Source organism: Agrilus planipennis, unplaced genomic scaffold, assembly GCF_000699045.2.
Source record: "Agrilus planipennis isolate EAB-ADULT unplaced genomic scaffold, Apla_2.0 scaffold15, whole genome shotgun sequence".
NCBI lineage: Eukaryota > Metazoa > Arthropoda > Insecta > Coleoptera > Buprestidae > Agrilus > Agrilus planipennis.
The window spans coordinates 2,201,765-2,219,743 of NW_020438871.1; the positions used below are offsets into that span (position 1 = coordinate 2,201,765).

Consider the following 17,979-nt stretch of genomic DNA (forward strand, 5'->3'; position numbering starts at 1 on the left):
TATATAAATTTAATACTGGACATAGTCTTTAATAAAATTAATTGTTAAAATATTTTATTCTGTTTTAAATTGACGTACAAAATATTTATACATGTACAATGATATGGTTACGGAAATACATATTTGTAAAATTGACCGAAGTAAAAGTTTATAACAAAATAAAAAAACAAGCGCAACATATTTTCATCACAGACTTACAAAGCAATAGAACGGAAGCATTTAAAGCAAAATTAATTTTTGCAATAAGAATACGTTCATTTTAATTAAGCAGAAAATTGCAAATTTTTTACTCAAAAAATGGCAACATTTGGACCCTAAAACAATTTCTTCCTCATTTCTAAGAACAATTTTTTACTACACCATCTAGATAATGAAACATAGCTTTTGTCTTACTGAAGATGAAATATTTATTTTTGGGAGGAAAAAATTTGTTATTTTCAACATAAATAAGTACTAAATTAACACTAACTATATTTAAATAATTTTGAACTTTTGCTATTATTTTTAAAATCCGTAATAAAATATTTGGCAAACTTTAACAACTAGTCGTTTTGCTTATTTTCATTTCACATTTCTTTACATTTGTACCTCATTAATATATGATCTAATTTACCTATTTAGCACCTTATACTAACAAAATTTTTAACTTTAGTACTTAAAGGTTGGAATTGTAAATAAGAGAATCCCGAATAAACAATGCAGAAGCGGACAGGGATGCATTTACATTTATGAAGAAAATATTATACTTAATTTAAATCTCTGATTTTTTTTTGTGCGAACCGTAACCGATGGGTGGGGTGGGAAATAATAGATATGGAAGCAATTGAAATGTGGTGGATAATGAAAATATCGTGGACAGCAAATGAAGAAGTAATGGAAAAAAAAAGAAACACAATAAAACAATAAAGGGATAATTAGAGACATGCTAGAAGCAGAAACGGGAGAAAATAGGGGTAGAGGACGATGTAGATTGCTAGTTTCAAATAGTTAAGCATGTTGTAGCTTTCGGGAAATTGGCTCTTTAGATTACTTAAGTACATAACAGTTACGTGCAAAATATTTTTAATCATTCATTTTCTGAGTGGCTTATGCAACATTCAGTTTATATCGTGTATACATATACATATTCTTTTGTATGTAAAATAATAATGTTCAATCATTAACACGAATATAATATGTTTAAAAAATCACAGCACATAATATGGAACATTAAATATTAGTACCAGAAAACAAACTATCTTCGTTACTTTATCACATCAGATTCATTTGTAATATTTCAAATGTCCCCATTTAAGACATCAGAACAATGGCAAACGACTTGTAAATTAAAGCTGCCCAGGAATTATAAGATTACATTTTCGATAATAATATTACTTTATAAATATATATGTATATTCTTCATAATTTGTTAACTTAATTTTTCTTTATAGCAAGATACGTTGATGAAGAAGTGGTAGTACAAGGTGAACAATTGTATCTTCAAAAAGAATGAAGGTTTACTAGTTTACTACCTTTTAAACGTCATGGGGTAATTCGACAGAGATTCCTTTAAATATGATTTCAGTTTAAGATACGTTATTTAAAGCGCTGAATTGACATCATTTTCATTTACCGTGTAAATAGTATAAAAAAATTAAGTACAAATGCTAAAATTAGGTCAATTTACTGAAATAACGAGATACTTATTTTAAAATAATAAATAACAAAACAAACAACAAAAAAAATTAACTAATTACTGTTTATACACAACATGACATGGCTGTTGGCATTAATATTCATTTCAACATTTTAAATAACCGACTGTTGACTTTAATGTTAGTAAATAAAAATGTTGATGTCTTTGTGCGAGGAAAGCGTTATGAATATAGTTTTGTTCTGTAAAACTTACCAACTAAAATATATCATAGAAAAATAATATTACAATCTCAAGAAAATTCAGTAGCCTTGCATGTTGAGAGAGGAATGTATAGATCACATTTAGGATAGAAATTACAACATCGAAGCATCAACATCTGGTATATTATTCAATTGGTCTTCCATGTTCCAATAGAAATATGGGGGCCCACTTGTAAAACAATATTGCTTCTCTAACGGGGTGCCTTCTTTTACGTAATACATGAGATAGAAATTGCACATTTCATCGTTATTAGTAAGCCTGTAATTAGTGTTAAAAATTAAAAAGACTGCTTAATTTGTTTACCAATTTCTTGATAACATACCCTACATGTGTGTATGTATTCTTCTTGTTCTCCATAGTACATCTTGCTGCCTAAAAGATTTTATACATTTTTTGTAGAATAGAATAAACATTACAAACAACTGTTCAGACGTTTTCTCTTTTTTATTATTATTAACTTTTAAATTAGTTTAATGAAAAGCAACTAACTCTTTTTCAAAAACTTATTATTTACAGTAATATTCTTATTAAAGGAGACTACCTGAAATTACCAGCTTTCTTGTCAGTAAAACAGTTATATTTCTTTTATTAAGCAGTTAATATCTGCATAGTAAAAAAGTATCTTTGTTCACTTACCAAAACATCACCTGGCAATACAGGATCTCGGTTAAACACAGGATAAAATGTTTGTGGTGTTAGTGGATTCCTTTTCCCTAGCAGTGTCCAATGGTCAAGTCCATATCTATCTCGTCGAACTTTGTATCCAGAGACAACTCTACCTACATATTATAGACAAATATTACAGTTTTACAATTTTATATTAATTAAAGGTCTCATGTGTTACCTAAACTATGGGTATGTGTTCGATATGCAAATGGATAAATAATTTTATCTTCATTAATTTTACAATCTGTCTCCATGTGTGTAATTGAATTAGGAGGAATGGCACCTCCTGTTCCCAGCAAAATAACTCCAGCTAATTTGTTCTGCCTATAATTGATTCAATAAGACATTAAAGCATAATAAAATTGCACAAATGTTTTATTACCTTTCTTCCGTATATAATAAAAATACACCTGAGTCATCTGTGCTTCCATCTGAAATCAAATGTATAAAATTATTGTTTAATATTGCTGAACATATTAATATTACCTTTGAATTTATCAATATGTGCATAATGTACTTGTAATACTAAATACTGAATCTGAGTGCCAGGACCAACTTCAAATCCAACATCTTCAGGCAACTGAAGACGTTTAGCATCTCTAGCCCAGGCATAAATAACCTTTGAAAGATTTGATAGTTTTAAAATTGAAATTAATTTTGTTTATTTACACAAACTTACATGGGAACCTTCCTTACATGGACTTGCTTTCTGTAAAGTACTATTATTTGGACTTGACATGGCCATTTCACCACAGTCCCTTTAGAAAGAAAGTACAACTTAAAAACATGTTTTTTAAAAAATATTTCAAAACTTACCAATAAATGTCATCAGTACCAGGTTTTGCACAACCATATAATAACATATGATGGGCAGTTTGCATTGTGGCATTTGGTTCAAAACCAACTAAAGTATAATAAGTAAATAGTAATTTATGAATATTGAATTTATAATAGTAAATATTAACTTACCAATATAGAAAGTTTTGTCAAGGGCTACTCTGACAGGGGTGCATAAATACAGTTCCTCCTAAGATAAACATGTTAATTAACAACTATAAGGGCAATTGTTTTCATAAATGTATAAACTTTGAATTAGTCTTATTAGTTCGAAATCTTATGTATTACCTACTTAATATAAAATACATCAAAAAGGAGAAAGAACATACCCTGTCTGGATGAACCTTTGGCATCAATAGAGGAAACTTTTTTACATGAAGAGACAGCACTAATTGCAAACAAATAAAAATAACTGAGCTTCTTAAATAAAACATATGGTTACCCATTATCAAGTAAACAATCGATTTTGAAATAAATATTCAACCGTATTCGTGCGCAAGCAATTTCTTTTTGGTTAACCAAAAGTTACTCAATTGTCAAGCAATACAATAATCACAATGATAACACACCACACGTCTACAGACTGGATCGCATCATAAAATAAGTATAAGCACTGTTCTGTTGATTGTGACAAAAACTCAATCAAAATCAACCGAATGTCAATTAGTATGTAAATACGTCAACACAAGCAAACCGCTTCTTCCAGTTTCCAATTTTTCTCGATTGTCTAGCATCCAATTGTATTCAACCTACACATCCTATTCTACGTGTGCCTACACATTTCCCTCTTTTCCTCTCTCCACCTGTTGTACTTATGACGTAAATGTGCAAAGTAATTTAATTTTGCAATTATCTGAGCAAATAACACCATCTGTCAGTTATATACTAGTTTCATTATGTGGTTTGAATTAAAATCACAAGGGAATTCAAACAAAAAAAATTACATGGATAGCAAACAGATCGATACATATGATCACAAACATTGGAAATTCCTATATTATTAATTAAGTCCAAAAATTTTTATCTTATCGTTTATTCCAATTATTGGGATAGGGGAAAAACATTTCAAGTTCAAAAACAATATGTTGTAGGTAAGATTAATCATAATCAAATTTAAGTCGACGGTTTAAGAGAATATTTGTCCATAAAAACAACATAAACAAGAATATATAATTAACAAATTGTAAATACACCGTATTTTCATTTATAAAAACTTTTCGCGTTTAGGAACCTTAAAGTTATGCAACCCAATTAACAATGGGTATGGGTTACGAGAAACTTTATTTTTGTGTATTTAATAAATAAACATAAATTACTAACACTTTTATTAACAAATGTATATAAATACAAAATTTTCTGTAGTTGATCACAGTTACTATAAAAATTGCTTGTTTAGTAGTAGTAACTATTCACATTTTTTTGTACTGATAGTATCCTGCAGAAAACTTAATGTTAACATCAACACAAAAAAGAAATTACATATTACATTTTAACCAATCATACAAATAATGTTGTGGAATAAGGTCAGAAAAACTTTAGTTGGTGTTACAATTAACTATCTAAGGTACATTTGATTGTACTAATACTGCAGAAAATGCTTTTTTATGTACTTATTCCACAATCTTGTAAATGTTATTGACAAACTGTTTTGGGAACCTATAATGCACAAAAAAACGAAATACAGAAGAAGTAAAACTGCAAAAACATTTCGGTATGACCAGGACCGAAAATTAGCCTCACGTTTACTGTAAACTAATAAATATTTTATTTTCATAACTTCATTGTCTGTAACAACAACATATTTATCAGGAATTTCTCCTCCAATACCTCTGTAATTGCTAGATGCTAAAAAGAATACATTGAGGTTGAAATTAAAGAAATAATATGATAATTATGAGATACTACCTTTTTTTTTGACTTTATGTTTAATATCTAAAACTTCACAAACAGCAATAATGCTTAATTTGGCACCCAAAACACTTTTAGGCCAATTCCTTGAAAATGGTGCAAAAATCATGCTAACACTTAACTCAGTTGATAGATAAGTACCTTGTCCAAATAACTGTATCTAACATAAATGAATAACATTTAAATCTAGAAGTTTCATTTTTACATACTGATTCTCTTACTTTCCCATTCCCAAAATGGTGTTGTAAACCGAACCTGATGATAGAATAAAAGTTTTCAAGTTGACTACCATGGAATGCCATAATAACATTATGATTTTTCTTACGACGATTCCATGAATCTGTCATATGTTGTGGATAAATAACTTCGAATACATGGTTGGGCAATAAAGTTATATCAGTTTCATCAGGAAATTGGAAATTATCCTAAAAATAGTGAAATGTAAAACTTCTGAGTATTGTACATATAATAATCCATTTACTAAGTCTATTCGTCTTAAAAGTGGTTGATTTTTGCAAAACAGGAGGTAGTTTAATATGGCAAGGGCTTCTGCAGATAAATGACTAGGATCCAACATCAAACTTCTCAGACCTGGCAGCGAAGAACATATTTGCCTCTACAATTAAATTTATAATTTTAAATACACGTTTAGTCTTTCAGGAATTTATTTTTAATGTATTTATTCTGATTCTTACTAATTTGTCAATGGAATCAGTATCATTACTTTGAAAACCAGGCGGCAAAGGTTTAAGGCACTGTTCTACTCTAAATGAATTTAATGATGAATAAAACAAACAGAAAAGGAGATCACAGCCATGTAAATTAATTTTAAGGATTTTCTGAATGCGAGAAATATTTTCTTTCCTCGTTTTTTCAAAAAACACATCTGCTAATTCATTGGAAGAATTACTTCGAATTTCATTTACGTCACCAACCATTGTATACTTGCATATTTCTAGTTTCTGAAAAGAAGGAAAGTAAATTAAATTGTTGAAAAATGGAAATGTTTCCGCCACCAGACCTTAATTTCGAATATTTATTTATGTTGAACTTTGAAGAAAAACATAGTCTGACAGATGTTTATCATGCCCTGTATTATCTGTATCACGTGAAATTGCCATAATTTTACTTTCGTTATGTGCTAGTAGATGACGCAGCCTGGTCAAATTTTAAAATTATTATGATTGTAATATACAGGGTGTATGTCTAAAAAATACCATAATGCTGTTTTTATATTCTCCAAGAATAGCAATTTATAGGTGCGATTTAAATTGTTTCTTCTACCGAAAACTTTTATTTGTTCAATACTGACGACGTTATTTACAAAAACCTTTTTCTTTAAATGAAGATAAAATTTGATTGTATTTAACTAATTAAGTATCATATACAAAAATTAGTTAGATCTTTAACAATATTTAATGAAATTGAAATAAATTGTTTGAAATAAGACTTTCAAGTTTTACAAGAAGCTGTAATATAAAAAATCAATTAGACGGAATTAATACTTAACATTATTACTATTTTTTGAAACTGCATGTATGTATTTTACTTACCAAAAGTAAAAATACATAGGTAAATTATATCTGTTTTAACTGTAATGCATAACAGCATAAAAATTTTGTTTTTCAAACCGGATGCAAAACAATAAGGCTTGAGAGGAAGTAAAAACAACGATAATTAGTTTGACTAAACACAGGTCTGTTGTTCGGAAGTTTTTACTATTGCGGAGTTAAAAAACAATAATACAATGTTCACTATCGTATTGAAAAACTGAGTACAAGTTTCGGCATCTGTAAATATGTTTTACGTATTTTTTTTAATATTTTTTGTAAAGTGTGTTTATACTATTGAAACACAAGCAAAGAGACCCACGGTGAGAATAAAACAAGGAGTGGTTGCTGGGGTAAGTTGTACTGTTGTAACTCTACTCTATTTTTCCATCTCATTCCTGTGGCAAAAAGTACTAATATGGGAATAATTCTTCCGCCCCTGAGTGCCACTGCCCGGGGATGTTCAGTAAAACGTTTTGTTCGAGTGTTTAAGTTATCGTTTAATAAATAATTTTTGGAAATGTTTATGATTAGAATGTAGGCACTTTTGGGCATTTTAGGTAAAAGTATATGCTGAATCAGGCAAGGTGATTAATGCATATTTAGGTATACCTTTCGCTGCTCCTCCTGTGGGCCAATTACGTTTCTCGCCTCCACAAATTCATGGCGGATGGAATGGGACATATCAAGCCTCAGCATACGGATCTTCCTGTCCTCAATTGCCAATTCGAAATGATGTAAACGAAAACGAAAATTGTTTATTTCTTAACATATGGACACCGGAAGTAAATAATTTTTTATTATTGTAAAATATACAGTGTGATCCACTCAAAAAGGGCACAATGAAATGGTCCAATTTTTAATGATCATAAATACTTATATAGGCTGTTCGAAAAAATGCCTCAACGTTTCTGTTTTTTCTTCATACATAACAAATTAAAAAGGGATTTCTACTCATTTGGTTGTCTAGCTGGGATGATAAACATTAAACTATTATGTGAAAACAATTTTGATTAGGAAGATTAAATATGAAATTGTTGAATTGGGAAACAGTGTAATTGTTATTTACAATGATGGAACAACTACGAAATTAATTACAAATATTATTGTCACCGCGTATTTCATATCAGAACCACGAACATAATGTTTACATATCGCAGATAGACATACAGTGTAGTAATATCAGAACACATGCTTTGTCTTATTGTTCTATACAATATTAGATTGTACCTATGTTCTCACACCCCTCGAAAATAGCAATTAACTAGTTTACATGCAACATACGTGCTAATATCCTTTGATTCCCAGTGAATCGAATGAGAACTTAAAATACGTATGTATGACACAAATTCATAAACATTAAACTTGCAGGGTGTATCAGAGGATTCACCTTTGTCGGTAGTAGTATTTTTCGAGGGATCCGAATTCGCCCAGGGTAACAGATTTCCGATATCGGGACAAGACCTTGCAGTAGAAGGTGTTGTAGTAGTTAATGCTAACTACAGACTTAATATATTCGGTTTCCTTTGTTTTGAGAATAAGGAAGCCAGGGGCAATATGGGCTTATTAGACCAATATTTATCGCTCATATGGGTGAAAGAGAATATTCGAAAATTCGGGGGTGATAGTGAAAAAGTTACCCTTTTCGGCTATTCAGCTGGAGCAGCTAGCGCAACTTTACACATGATCTCAATTAGAACCGCAGGTAGTCATGATATCGGGTTGTTCGGAAAGTCATTTCGTTTTTTCCCGACAGAGGATTTAATGCACCACGTTCGGGAAGGCCGGTTGAAACTGATAAAGACGCGATAAAGGCATTAGTTGATGTGAACCGGCGAATAACAACACGTGAGATCGAATTGAGGTTAAATTTATCAAATTCAACAGTTTATGACCACTTGAAAGGCCTGGGATTATCCTCGAAGCTCGATGTATGGGTTCCCCATGTTCTCACAGAGAGAAATCTGTGTCGCCGCATTGACGTCTGCGATTCGCTTCTCAAACGTCACGAAAATGATCCGTTTTTGAAGCGCATCATCACTGGGGACGAAAAATGGGTTGTATACAACAACGTCAAACGCAAGAGGTCATGGAGCAAAAAAGATGAACCGGCTCAAACCATTTCCAAAGCCGATATTCACCAAAAAAAGGTGATGCTGTCTGTTTGGTGGGATTTTAAAGGAATCGTTTTTTTTGAGCTTTTACCGGATAACACAACGATTAATTCGGAAGTCTACTGTCATCAGCTGGACAAACTGAATGATGCACTTCAACAGAAAAGGTCAGAACTAATCAACAGGAAAGGTGTAGTGTTTCACCAAGACAACGCGAGACCTCACACAAGTTTGGTCACTCGCCAAAAGCTTTTACAGCTTGAATGGGATACAATGCTACACCCACCATATTCTCCAGACCTGGCACCATCGGATTATTATTTGTTCCGGTCACTCCAAAATTTTTTAGACGGTAAAACCTTCACCTCAAATGAGGAGGTCAAAAACCTCCTCGATCAGTTTTTTGCCAGCAAAGACCAAAAATTTTATGAGCGTGGAATTATGCTACTACCAGAAAGATGGCAAAAGGTGTTGGACCAGAACGGTCAATATATAATTTAATAAAGTATTTGTTTATTATACGAAAACTGTCTTTCATTTCCACAAAAAAAAAACGAAATGACTTTCCGAACAACCCTATATTTTATAGTTAAAACTTTCATTTTTTTACTTTTTCCTTTAATTACTATTATCTATGCCATTTAGACTTGTTTCAAAAAGTAATACTGTCGTCGGGTAGCATTTTATCACCATGGCATACGAAAAACAACGTTGTGAAAGCATCTCAGACTGTAGCTGGCATATTGGGGTGCTTCAGTAATTACGCGAAAAGCACGTTGAGATGTTTACGTTCTAAGTCTACCGCTGAGATTCTCAAAGCATATGAAGAATATGTAGATGTAAGTTTAAAAAAATAAAGAAAAATAACGGGTTACCGGAAGTGAAGGTGTACATAATGCACTTTTAGTTTTGAGTCCGACAATTAAATAATTAAAAAATGACAACTCAATAAATATTTAAGGAAAATACTGAACTTTGCTTTTAGTCAAGCAATTATACCGACCGTTTTTCTCCTGTGGTTGATGATTTTTTATTTCTTAATGATCAGTATTTACCATTTAATTTTGAAAATGCATTAAAATCGGGAGTTTCTATGCAAGTCCCTATTTTAACTGGGCTAGGAACACCTGTATCAGATCCAATTTTTGGTAAGTGAATAACATTAAAGGGTACCATTACGCGCACGCAACAAAAATCTCTTGACACCGCTAACTTCTACGGACTTTTTAACATAATAATCACCCATTTTGGTTAATTTATTAACTACCATTTCGAAGTAACTTCACGAGCGCTTTTTAGTGTATAGATTTTTTCATTACATTAGCGAGTTACAACACCGTAAAAACTTAATTTGATACGGCACCAAAAATCTATTGACATCACTAAATTCTACGTACTTTTTAACATAATAATCACCTCTTTTAGCTAATTTAGTAACTACCAGTTCGAAGTAATTTTACGAGCGCTTTTTCGTGTATGGACTTTTTCACTACTTTAGCCTGTTACTACAACACCACACAAAGTTAATTTGAAACGGCACGAAAAATCTTTTGACACCACTAAATTCTACGTACTCTCTAACATAATAGTCATCCTTTATGGGTAATTGTTAATTTTCATTTTCACGAGCGCTTTTTCGTATATGGATGTTTTTATTTTATATTTTTTTCTGTTGTGTTACAATGTGGCTCAGAAAAAAATGTAATGATGCCCTTCAGTAATAATAAATATTAATGTTTATTCAACTGATCATTTAAGGACGTTGGAGTAACATTATTAATGGGGGATATAAAGAATTTAAAAACTTTGTTGAAGAAATAATTATTCCCGAAATTATGAAAAAATACAATTTCAAAGGAAAAAACGAAAATCTAATTTCTGATCTTCTGAAGTGGAGGTACGTTACCTCTAGCAATGGCCGTACTGATATTTTGGAAAACCTCTTAATACAATTGTATTTTGAAGCAAAAACTGAAATACCTGTCTTTCTTCAAACAAATCATTTTTTGTCATCACATAGGTCACCAATTTATGTGTATTACGTTGATGATATAGGTCTCAAATTTAATTCTTCAGGTAAAGAACAGTTTTGAGTCCAATTAGGTACTAAAGGTGATTATTTTTGACGTTTTAGACTACATCACATCGTCAGATTTAATTTTATTATTTGGCCCACTTTTGTTAAACCAAGCTGGTAGAAGAAGATTTACCTACTGGGAAAACAGTATCAGCGAAAGAATTAAAAGCCTATGGATTAATTTTATAAACTACGGGTACCCTTTTGATATATTTTCCTAATTATTTATGCTCAATGTTAATACCACTGTAAATACGACAATTGAATTGTATAGAATATTTTATTTCTTTCAGGAATCCTACTCCAAATTATCAGAAAAAGGTGTGGCCAAATTATAAAGCAAATGAAAATCATATACAGTATTTTAGTAACAAAGATGATATCGAGATAACAAGAAAGGAATTTGAAAGAATGAGATCGTACTATTTTTGGAACGATGTTCTTAAAAGTTTAGCCTTAAATACCGAACTCATTAACGACGCTCAAACAGAAAATTTTCAAAAAACAGCAGGTAATTACTATCCATGTTTAATAAGAGTTGTGTGTATATTAATTTTTTAATTTGTAATTCGATATTTTTCCCGAATTTGTACCATAAAGTCTAAATTCGAAGGTCGAACTAGAACTAGTTACAGAGTGAAAATTAGCGGTACGGAAACTTCGGTGCGCTAAAACCTAATCCGTATTTGACTGGCTTTATAATGAGTTCTGTTAGACTGATTTGGTGTTTTAGTTAATGTTTTACAATTTCTAGGTCCAGAATGCAAACATGCAACGTACACATTAACAGGATTGGTAATAGCGTTGCTTCTTATGCTTTTTATTTGTGTAATTTTGTTGAAAAGAAGGTCCAACGAACTTCACTGGCAATTTCAAACGAGCTTATAAAAGAAGTAATTTGTGAAACTTGTCTTTCAAGTAAAAACCAACAAACATAACAAATGTGCAAAAGAGATAAACTTAAATGATTCACAATCGAAAATGACCTCCATATAAGACAGAAATTACGTAATAAGACCTCTTTCAGATATGGAAAACCGTGTCGCGTAAGCCTTTTATGGGCAACAAAGTTCCACCTATCAGCTAAGCATATACATGGTGTTCAGAAGTAACAGTTTTTCTATATATCATTGTATTGTACTTATATTAAAAAAAGTGCTACAAATATATTTTTGAATAATTAATAAATAGCCTACGATACAAGAAGTATCACACCACCCTGTATATAACATTCTTTTTTGTTCGTACTTTTATGGAATTATTGCTTTTTCCTTTTCGACTTTTTTGTTAGGTATTCTTTACCTACAAGAAAATTATAATAACAACTGCATTGATAATTACAATAAATAAACTCATATTACTTTAATTGCACTTGTTAAAATGAAACAATCGTAGCCTTTGGCAAACGGCCAATGTTTTTCAACCTTCGTATGTCGAATTTTTGATTCACGTATACTCTCGCCAAGTTCTTAACTAATCGTGAATAATTTTTGTATCATACAATATTTTATTTCGAGTGACTCATTTCGAAATTTAGTCAGAAGTTGGAAAATAAAATGCGAGTCATTCACTAGTGGCAAATTTTATGCAAACCAATTAAAGAGAATCGTAATCTTTAGTTTTTATAATTTTAACAACAGGTATTTCATATTCCGTACCAATCATCTTCAGGCCATTAAGTAAGTATTCCTTAAAATACCACCCTAAGAATATTTACTGGCGATAAAATAAGTCGTTACAATTTGAATATATATTCAATTTATTATTAAAAAGAAAATATAATATGCAGCATTCAAAGTTTTGAAGAAACCTGGTAGATAATCTAGATATTTTTATTTTACTTGTATGTATGAATGCATTAACAAATAAAATTTGAGATTCTTTTGGGTTTTTTTTGTTCATACGAGAGCCCCTATCAGAACTTTTTTTTAATCAAACTTTTAGACTATAAGTATTTACATGTTAATTATAGCATTAATTAAAAATAAGTAATTATTTGAGATACATACTTACATAAACATTAAAAGAGTAAAATAAAACATTATTTTGATAAACAAATGTTAAAAAAAGTAGGGAGTATTTAAAAAAGTGGGGGTTAAGAATCAAAGATTCATATTCTATAAACAACTTACCCATGGATTCAAGTGTGGCGTGCTGCTATTAATAGGGTTTAGACTTATCTTTGGCTGGCTCAACGATCGTACACCACGTAGACTTCAACATTTTCAGAAAGTGTCGATGTGAAATGTTTTGTGTATGTGAAAAACGATTTTGGTAGGAATTTTATTTTAAGAAGGTAAGAGATTTCACGTTGATAAGATGATTTCTCATGTTTCGCGAACTTGCAAACATTATTCGACTTATTAGTATTTATTAATTGCAAGTTGTTTACTGCGTTTGTTTAGCGATTTGTATGGGAATTTAAAGAAAGTATTACTTTCTGTACTTGTTTTTCAATATCTCAGATTACCGCCATTTGAGAAATGATATCTGTCTTTATATAGACTGTTTGTAGTGTTTTATGTTCTTTTTTTGGCTGTCTCACCTTCGAAATCTAAATCATTATTATCTTGTCGCATGAAATTGTGTGTAAAAATAAAAGTGATTTATATATAAACGTTGCTTTTCTAAATGTGAAATACAAAACATAGAATGCAACACATAACTTATGGTCTTTTTTAGTTTGTATTTCATCGAGTATCCATTTTAAACTTTACATTAAACGCATTATAAATTTCAAACTTTCTTATAGTTGTGTGGGTGGATAGTTATTATACATTACTTTTTTATGCAGCTAACAGAAGAAATATAAAAGAAACGTTAGTAAGTAAATTTTAAAAACCATTTAATTTATGTGCTTGTATGAGTACATCGATTCTATTTTGTTTTTTATAATTTGATAAAAATAAAAGTTTCGAACGCGATTTTATAGGTTAGTTACTGTAATTTTAACATATTTGGGAAATTATTGCATATTGTATCTATTTAAAAGCTAAACATGAATTGTTTTTCGTTTATTAACAGTACAAAATGGGAATTACGTTTATGGTAAGGAATTTAATACTATTAATGACCTTTCTGACATAAAACAATAAACATTGTCCTCCTTGTGCGATAATTCTTGTTTTCTTATTTTAAAATGAAATACAAAACGTAATTCTGTTTTGGCTTCATTATTTCTCTTAACTGACACGAAAATAATGAGAGTTTTTAAAATTCAAACAAAATTTGCCGCTTTTATTTTTTTAGTATAAAAGTTAAGAAATTTATTATTTCAGAGGTTTATATAAATATAATTAATATATTACGGTNTATAATAATCAAGTTAAGTATATTAATATAATAAGCAAGTTTGTATTATAAAACGTAGTAAATTGTTTTACAATATTAATTACAATAATAATTTTCAAATAAAGCGTAATAGAAAACTACTAAATTTTGAGGAACAGTTGCACGTATCACCATGAGATGTCGCAGGGGTGCCTCTAACAATAAAACAATCTAAATAAGTTAAATAACTATAATAGTGTTATTAATTGTGTGGCAGCGTCAACAGAAATGAATTTGAATTAGGAGAACATTGGTAAATAATTGAACATTCTCCTTTTTAGTTTTTACAAATTAATTATAGAATAGAGAGTTTGTTATACATCATGTTTGATCATGTTAGATGCGATAAAAAACTAGAAATTTCTTATTTTCCATGTGTCTCTACAACAAAATGCCCAACACTATTACTTGGTGCTTTTTTATAAGACGAATTAAGTTAATTGTACATATAAACTACGAATTGCCTTGTTTAATCAATTTTCTGCTTTTTGGCCTTTAAAATTTGAGTTTATAGATCTCTTAACCATTTAGCATTTTCATGAAGTTAAAACCATTGTTTTTTCAAAAACTGCAATTTTTCCATTTTTGTGAATATGATATGCATTTATGTTGGTAAATAAATATAAAAGTAAATTTTTATCTGATACATAACAACATAACTAATCATAGGACACTGAGATTAGGTTTGTTTAGAATACGGCTCATTGTCAGATATGATCTGGTATGCAGTGATTTATTATCAATAAGTTTATTATTTTTAATGTTATCGGTATTGTTTGTTTACATTTATAGTTTGTTGTACTCGATTAATTATCTTTTTATTGCCAATATTATTTTACTGACATGATATTGCAGAACAAATAGTTATGTTAGAAGATTTGATACAAACAGTAGCAAACTTTTTTCTAACATTAGCAATCGAATAGTATGGCAAGCCTGACGAAATGAGATAAGAAAATAAGAGAAAATGCAATATATTCAATTCTTCTATTTTAATTGAAAGTATTGAGATGTATATCAGATTGAAAAGCTACTTCAGGTGTAATATGATAATCTAGATTTCATCCCAGTAACAAGTGTTTAATTCTTGTAATTCTTATCTAAAACCGAATCGTCACGGAAATAGGAAATAACTTAATTAAACCAAGTCGATAGGAATGAAATATAATTTAATCAAATCGCTCCACATAAATAAATATCGGGTGTTTGAATACCCCTTGTTTTTTGTACATTATCCCTGATGAAAGTAATTAGTATCTGCGAAACAGTAGCTTTATTATTTACAATAAGGGGCGCTATTGAGGTGTCTTCCGAACCTTGGTCAGATTATTTCAAAGGGAAAAAGGTACACATAGCAGAATAAGCCTTTTAATTATATTGTTTATGTTCTTGCCAGTTTCTTATCATTTAAAATAAATTCTAGAGCGCACATAGATGTCTGATTTCAAGTTCAAAAATATCTATTTTAAATTTTTATTTGTATTAGTCCACATTGTTTATGGTTTATTTTCATTTATTCAGGTGCAGGGTAGGTTTATATATATATATATATATGTAGTATATGTAAGGCGATAAGGTATTTGAAGGAAACTTAATATTCTCATAATATCGTGTACAAGTTAGTGTGACTTACAAAAACACCAACTACAATAGGTACGCTCATGAGTATCGAATTTTTGTTTTCTTATTTATCTCGTTGTTTGTTGAAGAAAAATAAAAGTAAAAATCAAAATAGGAAACGAACGAATGAACATACGGAAACGTACTTCAAATTTGTGTTGTCCTATTTGTGCTTTTGAATATTGCTGCATTTTTGTAAAGAAATATTGACAACGGGATGTACCTACTTGTCTCATACAGATATTTTCTTGGGAAAATAATTGGGTATTATTCACAATGCAATTGAACAATCCCATTCGCAAATAGAAACGGAACAAATACATTTTTGAATTTCTTAGGAAAATTGGTAAGCAAGTCGTTTAATGGTTACAGTTATGTGAACGAAGAAGCTAAGGCAATATTTCAGTTTGCTTTAAGATCTAATTAGTGTCATCTGTCGTGTAGTTGATTATAATGTAGAATATTCCACTGTTATGGAAACATTCAGTTTTTGATCATTAGTCATGTGGGACCCTATTTTTAATGAAAATTTTTACAAAGTTCTTTCAAATGCTAGTGCAAGTGAGTAAGGAAGATCTGTAACTGTACCGAAGTTGAAAGTACTTATTATTTGTATTAGGCAAAGTAGTTGCTCAACAAAAGGGCAGTGACATAGAGACAGACAGACAAAATCTTCCTTTTAGGTAAGGAAACCTGGTAAACTTGGAAACATTGATACCATTGTAAAGTGTGTGTATGTACAAGGAAAAGTGTTTAATTTGCTTATACAATAAATTACTGATAACAGTATTTGCGGGGGTCGGTGTTGAAGCGATTGTTTATTATTTTTGAAGATGCAAAATAGTTTAGAAAATATGAAAAGCTGCGTTATTTTTGTTCAGTTAGTTAAGTTTATCTCGGTTCCGATTGTTTTATGAGGTAATCGTTCGTGTTTTTGTCCAGAACTGCAGTCTGGAATTCGGTTTGAAGATAAAACTTGTGTTTCGAACAACATGAGCAGCGAGGAGGGATACCACGGCGGCGTGGTAGAGTCACTTAACGCGACACGGAATCAGAATGATTACGGTGAGGCCAATGAAGAGGACGAGATGGTCGAAGCTGAGCGCGACCTGGCTGAAGACGCCGCATGGAAGAAGATTCAACAGAATACGTTTACAAGATGGGCTAATGAACAACTGAAGACCGTCCAAAAGCACATTGGTGATCTTGAAACGGACTTAAGCGATGGATTGCGGCTCATCACCCTCATTGAAGTTCTCTCCGGGAAAAAACTGCCAAAGCACAACAAACGACCGGCGTTTCGTTCTCAAAAATTGGAAAACGTCTCAGTGGCACTTAAATTCCTCCAGGACATCGAAAACATCCGGATTGTCAACATCGGTGAGTGACATAACTTTTTCTTACTTTTTGCTTATCAGTCGGTGCCGTTATCACTTATTTTAACAACAATCGAATTGATTTCATCATGTTATCAAACTTAGGATTAGTTTTGTGAAGATTAAGAGATGCGCGATCGGTGCAGTCGAATACTTGTCTTGAATTACGATCTTATCTTGTACCGAAACGTGTGAATAAATAGGTACGTAACTCTTATCAAGTGAAAGTATGCGTTAATACTAAATCGCTAGTGCATGCGTGTCTGTGTGCAATTGTATAATGCACACACACACACACACACATATATGCGGTAAAGGTCAAACGAATGTGGAGTTCCACATTGTACCGTACACATCTAGTTTTTGTTGATAACGGCACTAAAAAACAAGGTGAAAAATTCACAATGATAATCTGTCAGACGATGCAAAAAAAATTGTGACCGAGATTAGGTATTCTTAAAATACTAATATAAAATTATTTATTGCTTCTTTATTTACTACATTTGCAATTTTAAATTTATAAAAAAGAAATAGCGCAAGAAAAATAAATATTTTCATTTATTAAATGTAAATGCCAAATATTAATCTAGATTTCATCCCAGTA

The 17,979-nt window shown here is 30.7% G+C and overlaps 5 protein-coding genes across 14 annotated transcripts in view; 3 read left to right on the forward strand and 2 right to left on the reverse strand.

The window, feature by feature from the left end:
- Positions 1-17,979, forward strand: part of LOC108737595 (nucleolysin TIA-1) — a 744,862-nt gene that overhangs the window by 678,720 nt on the left and 48,163 nt on the right. The window lies entirely within an intron of this gene.
- Positions 20-4,301, reverse strand: LOC108737569 (peptidylglycine alpha-hydroxylating monooxygenase). Its single transcript, XM_018470481.2, has 10 exons — positions 3,730-4,301; positions 3,533-3,590; positions 3,380-3,467; positions 3,243-3,321; positions 3,050-3,182; positions 2,946-2,994; positions 2,742-2,887; positions 2,534-2,676; positions 2,220-2,269; positions 20-2,155 (listed from the first exon to the last, which is right to left on the reverse strand). The coding sequence occupies exons 1-10, from the start codon at positions 3,844-3,846 to the stop codon at positions 1,990-1,992; spliced, it is 1,029 nt and encodes a 342-aa protein (XP_018325983.1). The 5' UTR covers positions 3,847-4,301; the 3' UTR covers positions 20-1,989.
- On the reverse strand, positions 4,742-6,442 carry LOC108737568 (mono [ADP-ribose] polymerase PARP16). The gene is made up of 6 exons (XM_018470480.2): positions 6,330-6,442; positions 6,004-6,270; positions 5,790-5,924; positions 5,530-5,733; positions 5,306-5,468; positions 4,742-5,245 (listed from the first exon to the last, which is right to left on the reverse strand). The coding sequence occupies exons 2-6, from the start codon at positions 6,244-6,246 to the stop codon at positions 4,980-4,982; spliced, it is 1,011 nt and encodes a 336-aa protein (XP_018325982.1). The 5' UTR covers positions 6,247-6,270; positions 6,330-6,442; the 3' UTR covers positions 4,742-4,979.
- On the forward strand, positions 6,946-11,962 carry LOC108737570 (acylcarnitine hydrolase). Of its 2 annotated transcripts, XM_025977920.1 has the most exons (9): positions 6,946-7,211; positions 7,419-7,643; positions 8,230-8,563; positions 9,618-9,811; positions 9,958-10,120; positions 10,731-11,048; positions 11,107-11,245; positions 11,343-11,560; positions 11,804-11,962. In XM_025977920.1, the coding sequence occupies exons 1-9, from the start codon at positions 7,107-7,109 to the stop codon at positions 11,935-11,937; spliced, it is 1,830 nt and encodes a 609-aa protein (XP_025833705.1). In that variant the 5' UTR covers positions 6,946-7,106; the 3' UTR covers positions 11,938-11,962. The 2 variants fall into 2 exon arrangements, with proteins under 2 accessions (XP_025833705.1, XP_025833710.1); XM_025977925.1 differs by lacking the exon at positions 7,419-7,643.
- Positions 13,256-17,979, forward strand: part of LOC108737555 (filamin-A) — a 35,732-nt gene continuing 31,008 nt past the window's right edge. For 4 of the 5 annotated variants that reach the window (XM_025977859.1, XM_025977869.1, XM_025977866.1 and 1 more), the window contains exons 1-2: positions 13,256-13,345; positions 16,942-17,379. In XM_025977859.1, coding sequence (XP_025833644.1) covers positions 16,992-17,379 — 388 coding nt within the window. In that variant the 5' untranslated portion in view covers positions 13,256-13,345; positions 16,942-16,991. Of the gene's footprint in view, positions 13,346-14,563; positions 14,633-16,941; positions 17,380-17,979 lie in introns of those variants that run through there. The other variant, XM_025977860.1, reaches the window with a different exon arrangement.

Excerpts from the sequence above, each read along its gene's own strand:
- LOC108737570 (XM_025977920.1), top strand. The coding sequence starts at position 7,107 with ATGTTTTACGTATTTTTTTTAATATTTTTTGTAAAGTGTGTTTATACT. Across the intron at positions 9,812-9,957 it reads CATATGAAGAATATGTAGAT|TCAAGCAATTATACCGACCG; the intron begins GTAAGTTTAAAA and ends CTTTGCTTTTAG. Across the intron at positions 11,561-11,803 it reads AAATTTTCAAAAAACAGCAG|GTCCAGAATGCAAACATGCA; the intron begins GTAATTACTATC and ends TACAATTTCTAG.
- LOC108737568 (XM_018470480.2), bottom strand. The coding sequence starts at position 6,246 with ATGGTTGGTGACGTAAATGAAATTCGAAGTAATTCTTCCAATGAATTA. Across the intron at positions 5,469-5,529 it reads ACCATTTTGGGAATGGGAAA|ATACAGTTATTTGGACAAGG; the intron begins GTAAGAGAATCA and ends CATTTATGTTAG. Across the intron at positions 5,246-5,305 it reads ACATAAAGTCAAAAAAAAAG|CATCTAGCAATTACAGAGGT; the intron begins GTAGTATCTCAT and ends TATTCTTTTTAG.
- LOC108737569 (XM_018470481.2), bottom strand. The coding sequence starts at position 3,846 with ATGGGTAACCATATGTTTTATTTAAGAAGCTCAGTTATTTTTATTTGT. Across the intron at positions 3,183-3,242 it reads CATGTAAGGAAGGTTCCCAT|GTTATTTATGCCTGGGCTAG; the intron begins GTAAGTTTGTGT and ends AATCTTTCAAAG. Across the intron at positions 2,677-2,741 it reads AACACATACCCATAGTTTAG|GTAGAGTTGTCTCTGGATAC; the intron begins GTAACACATGAG and ends TATAATATGTAG.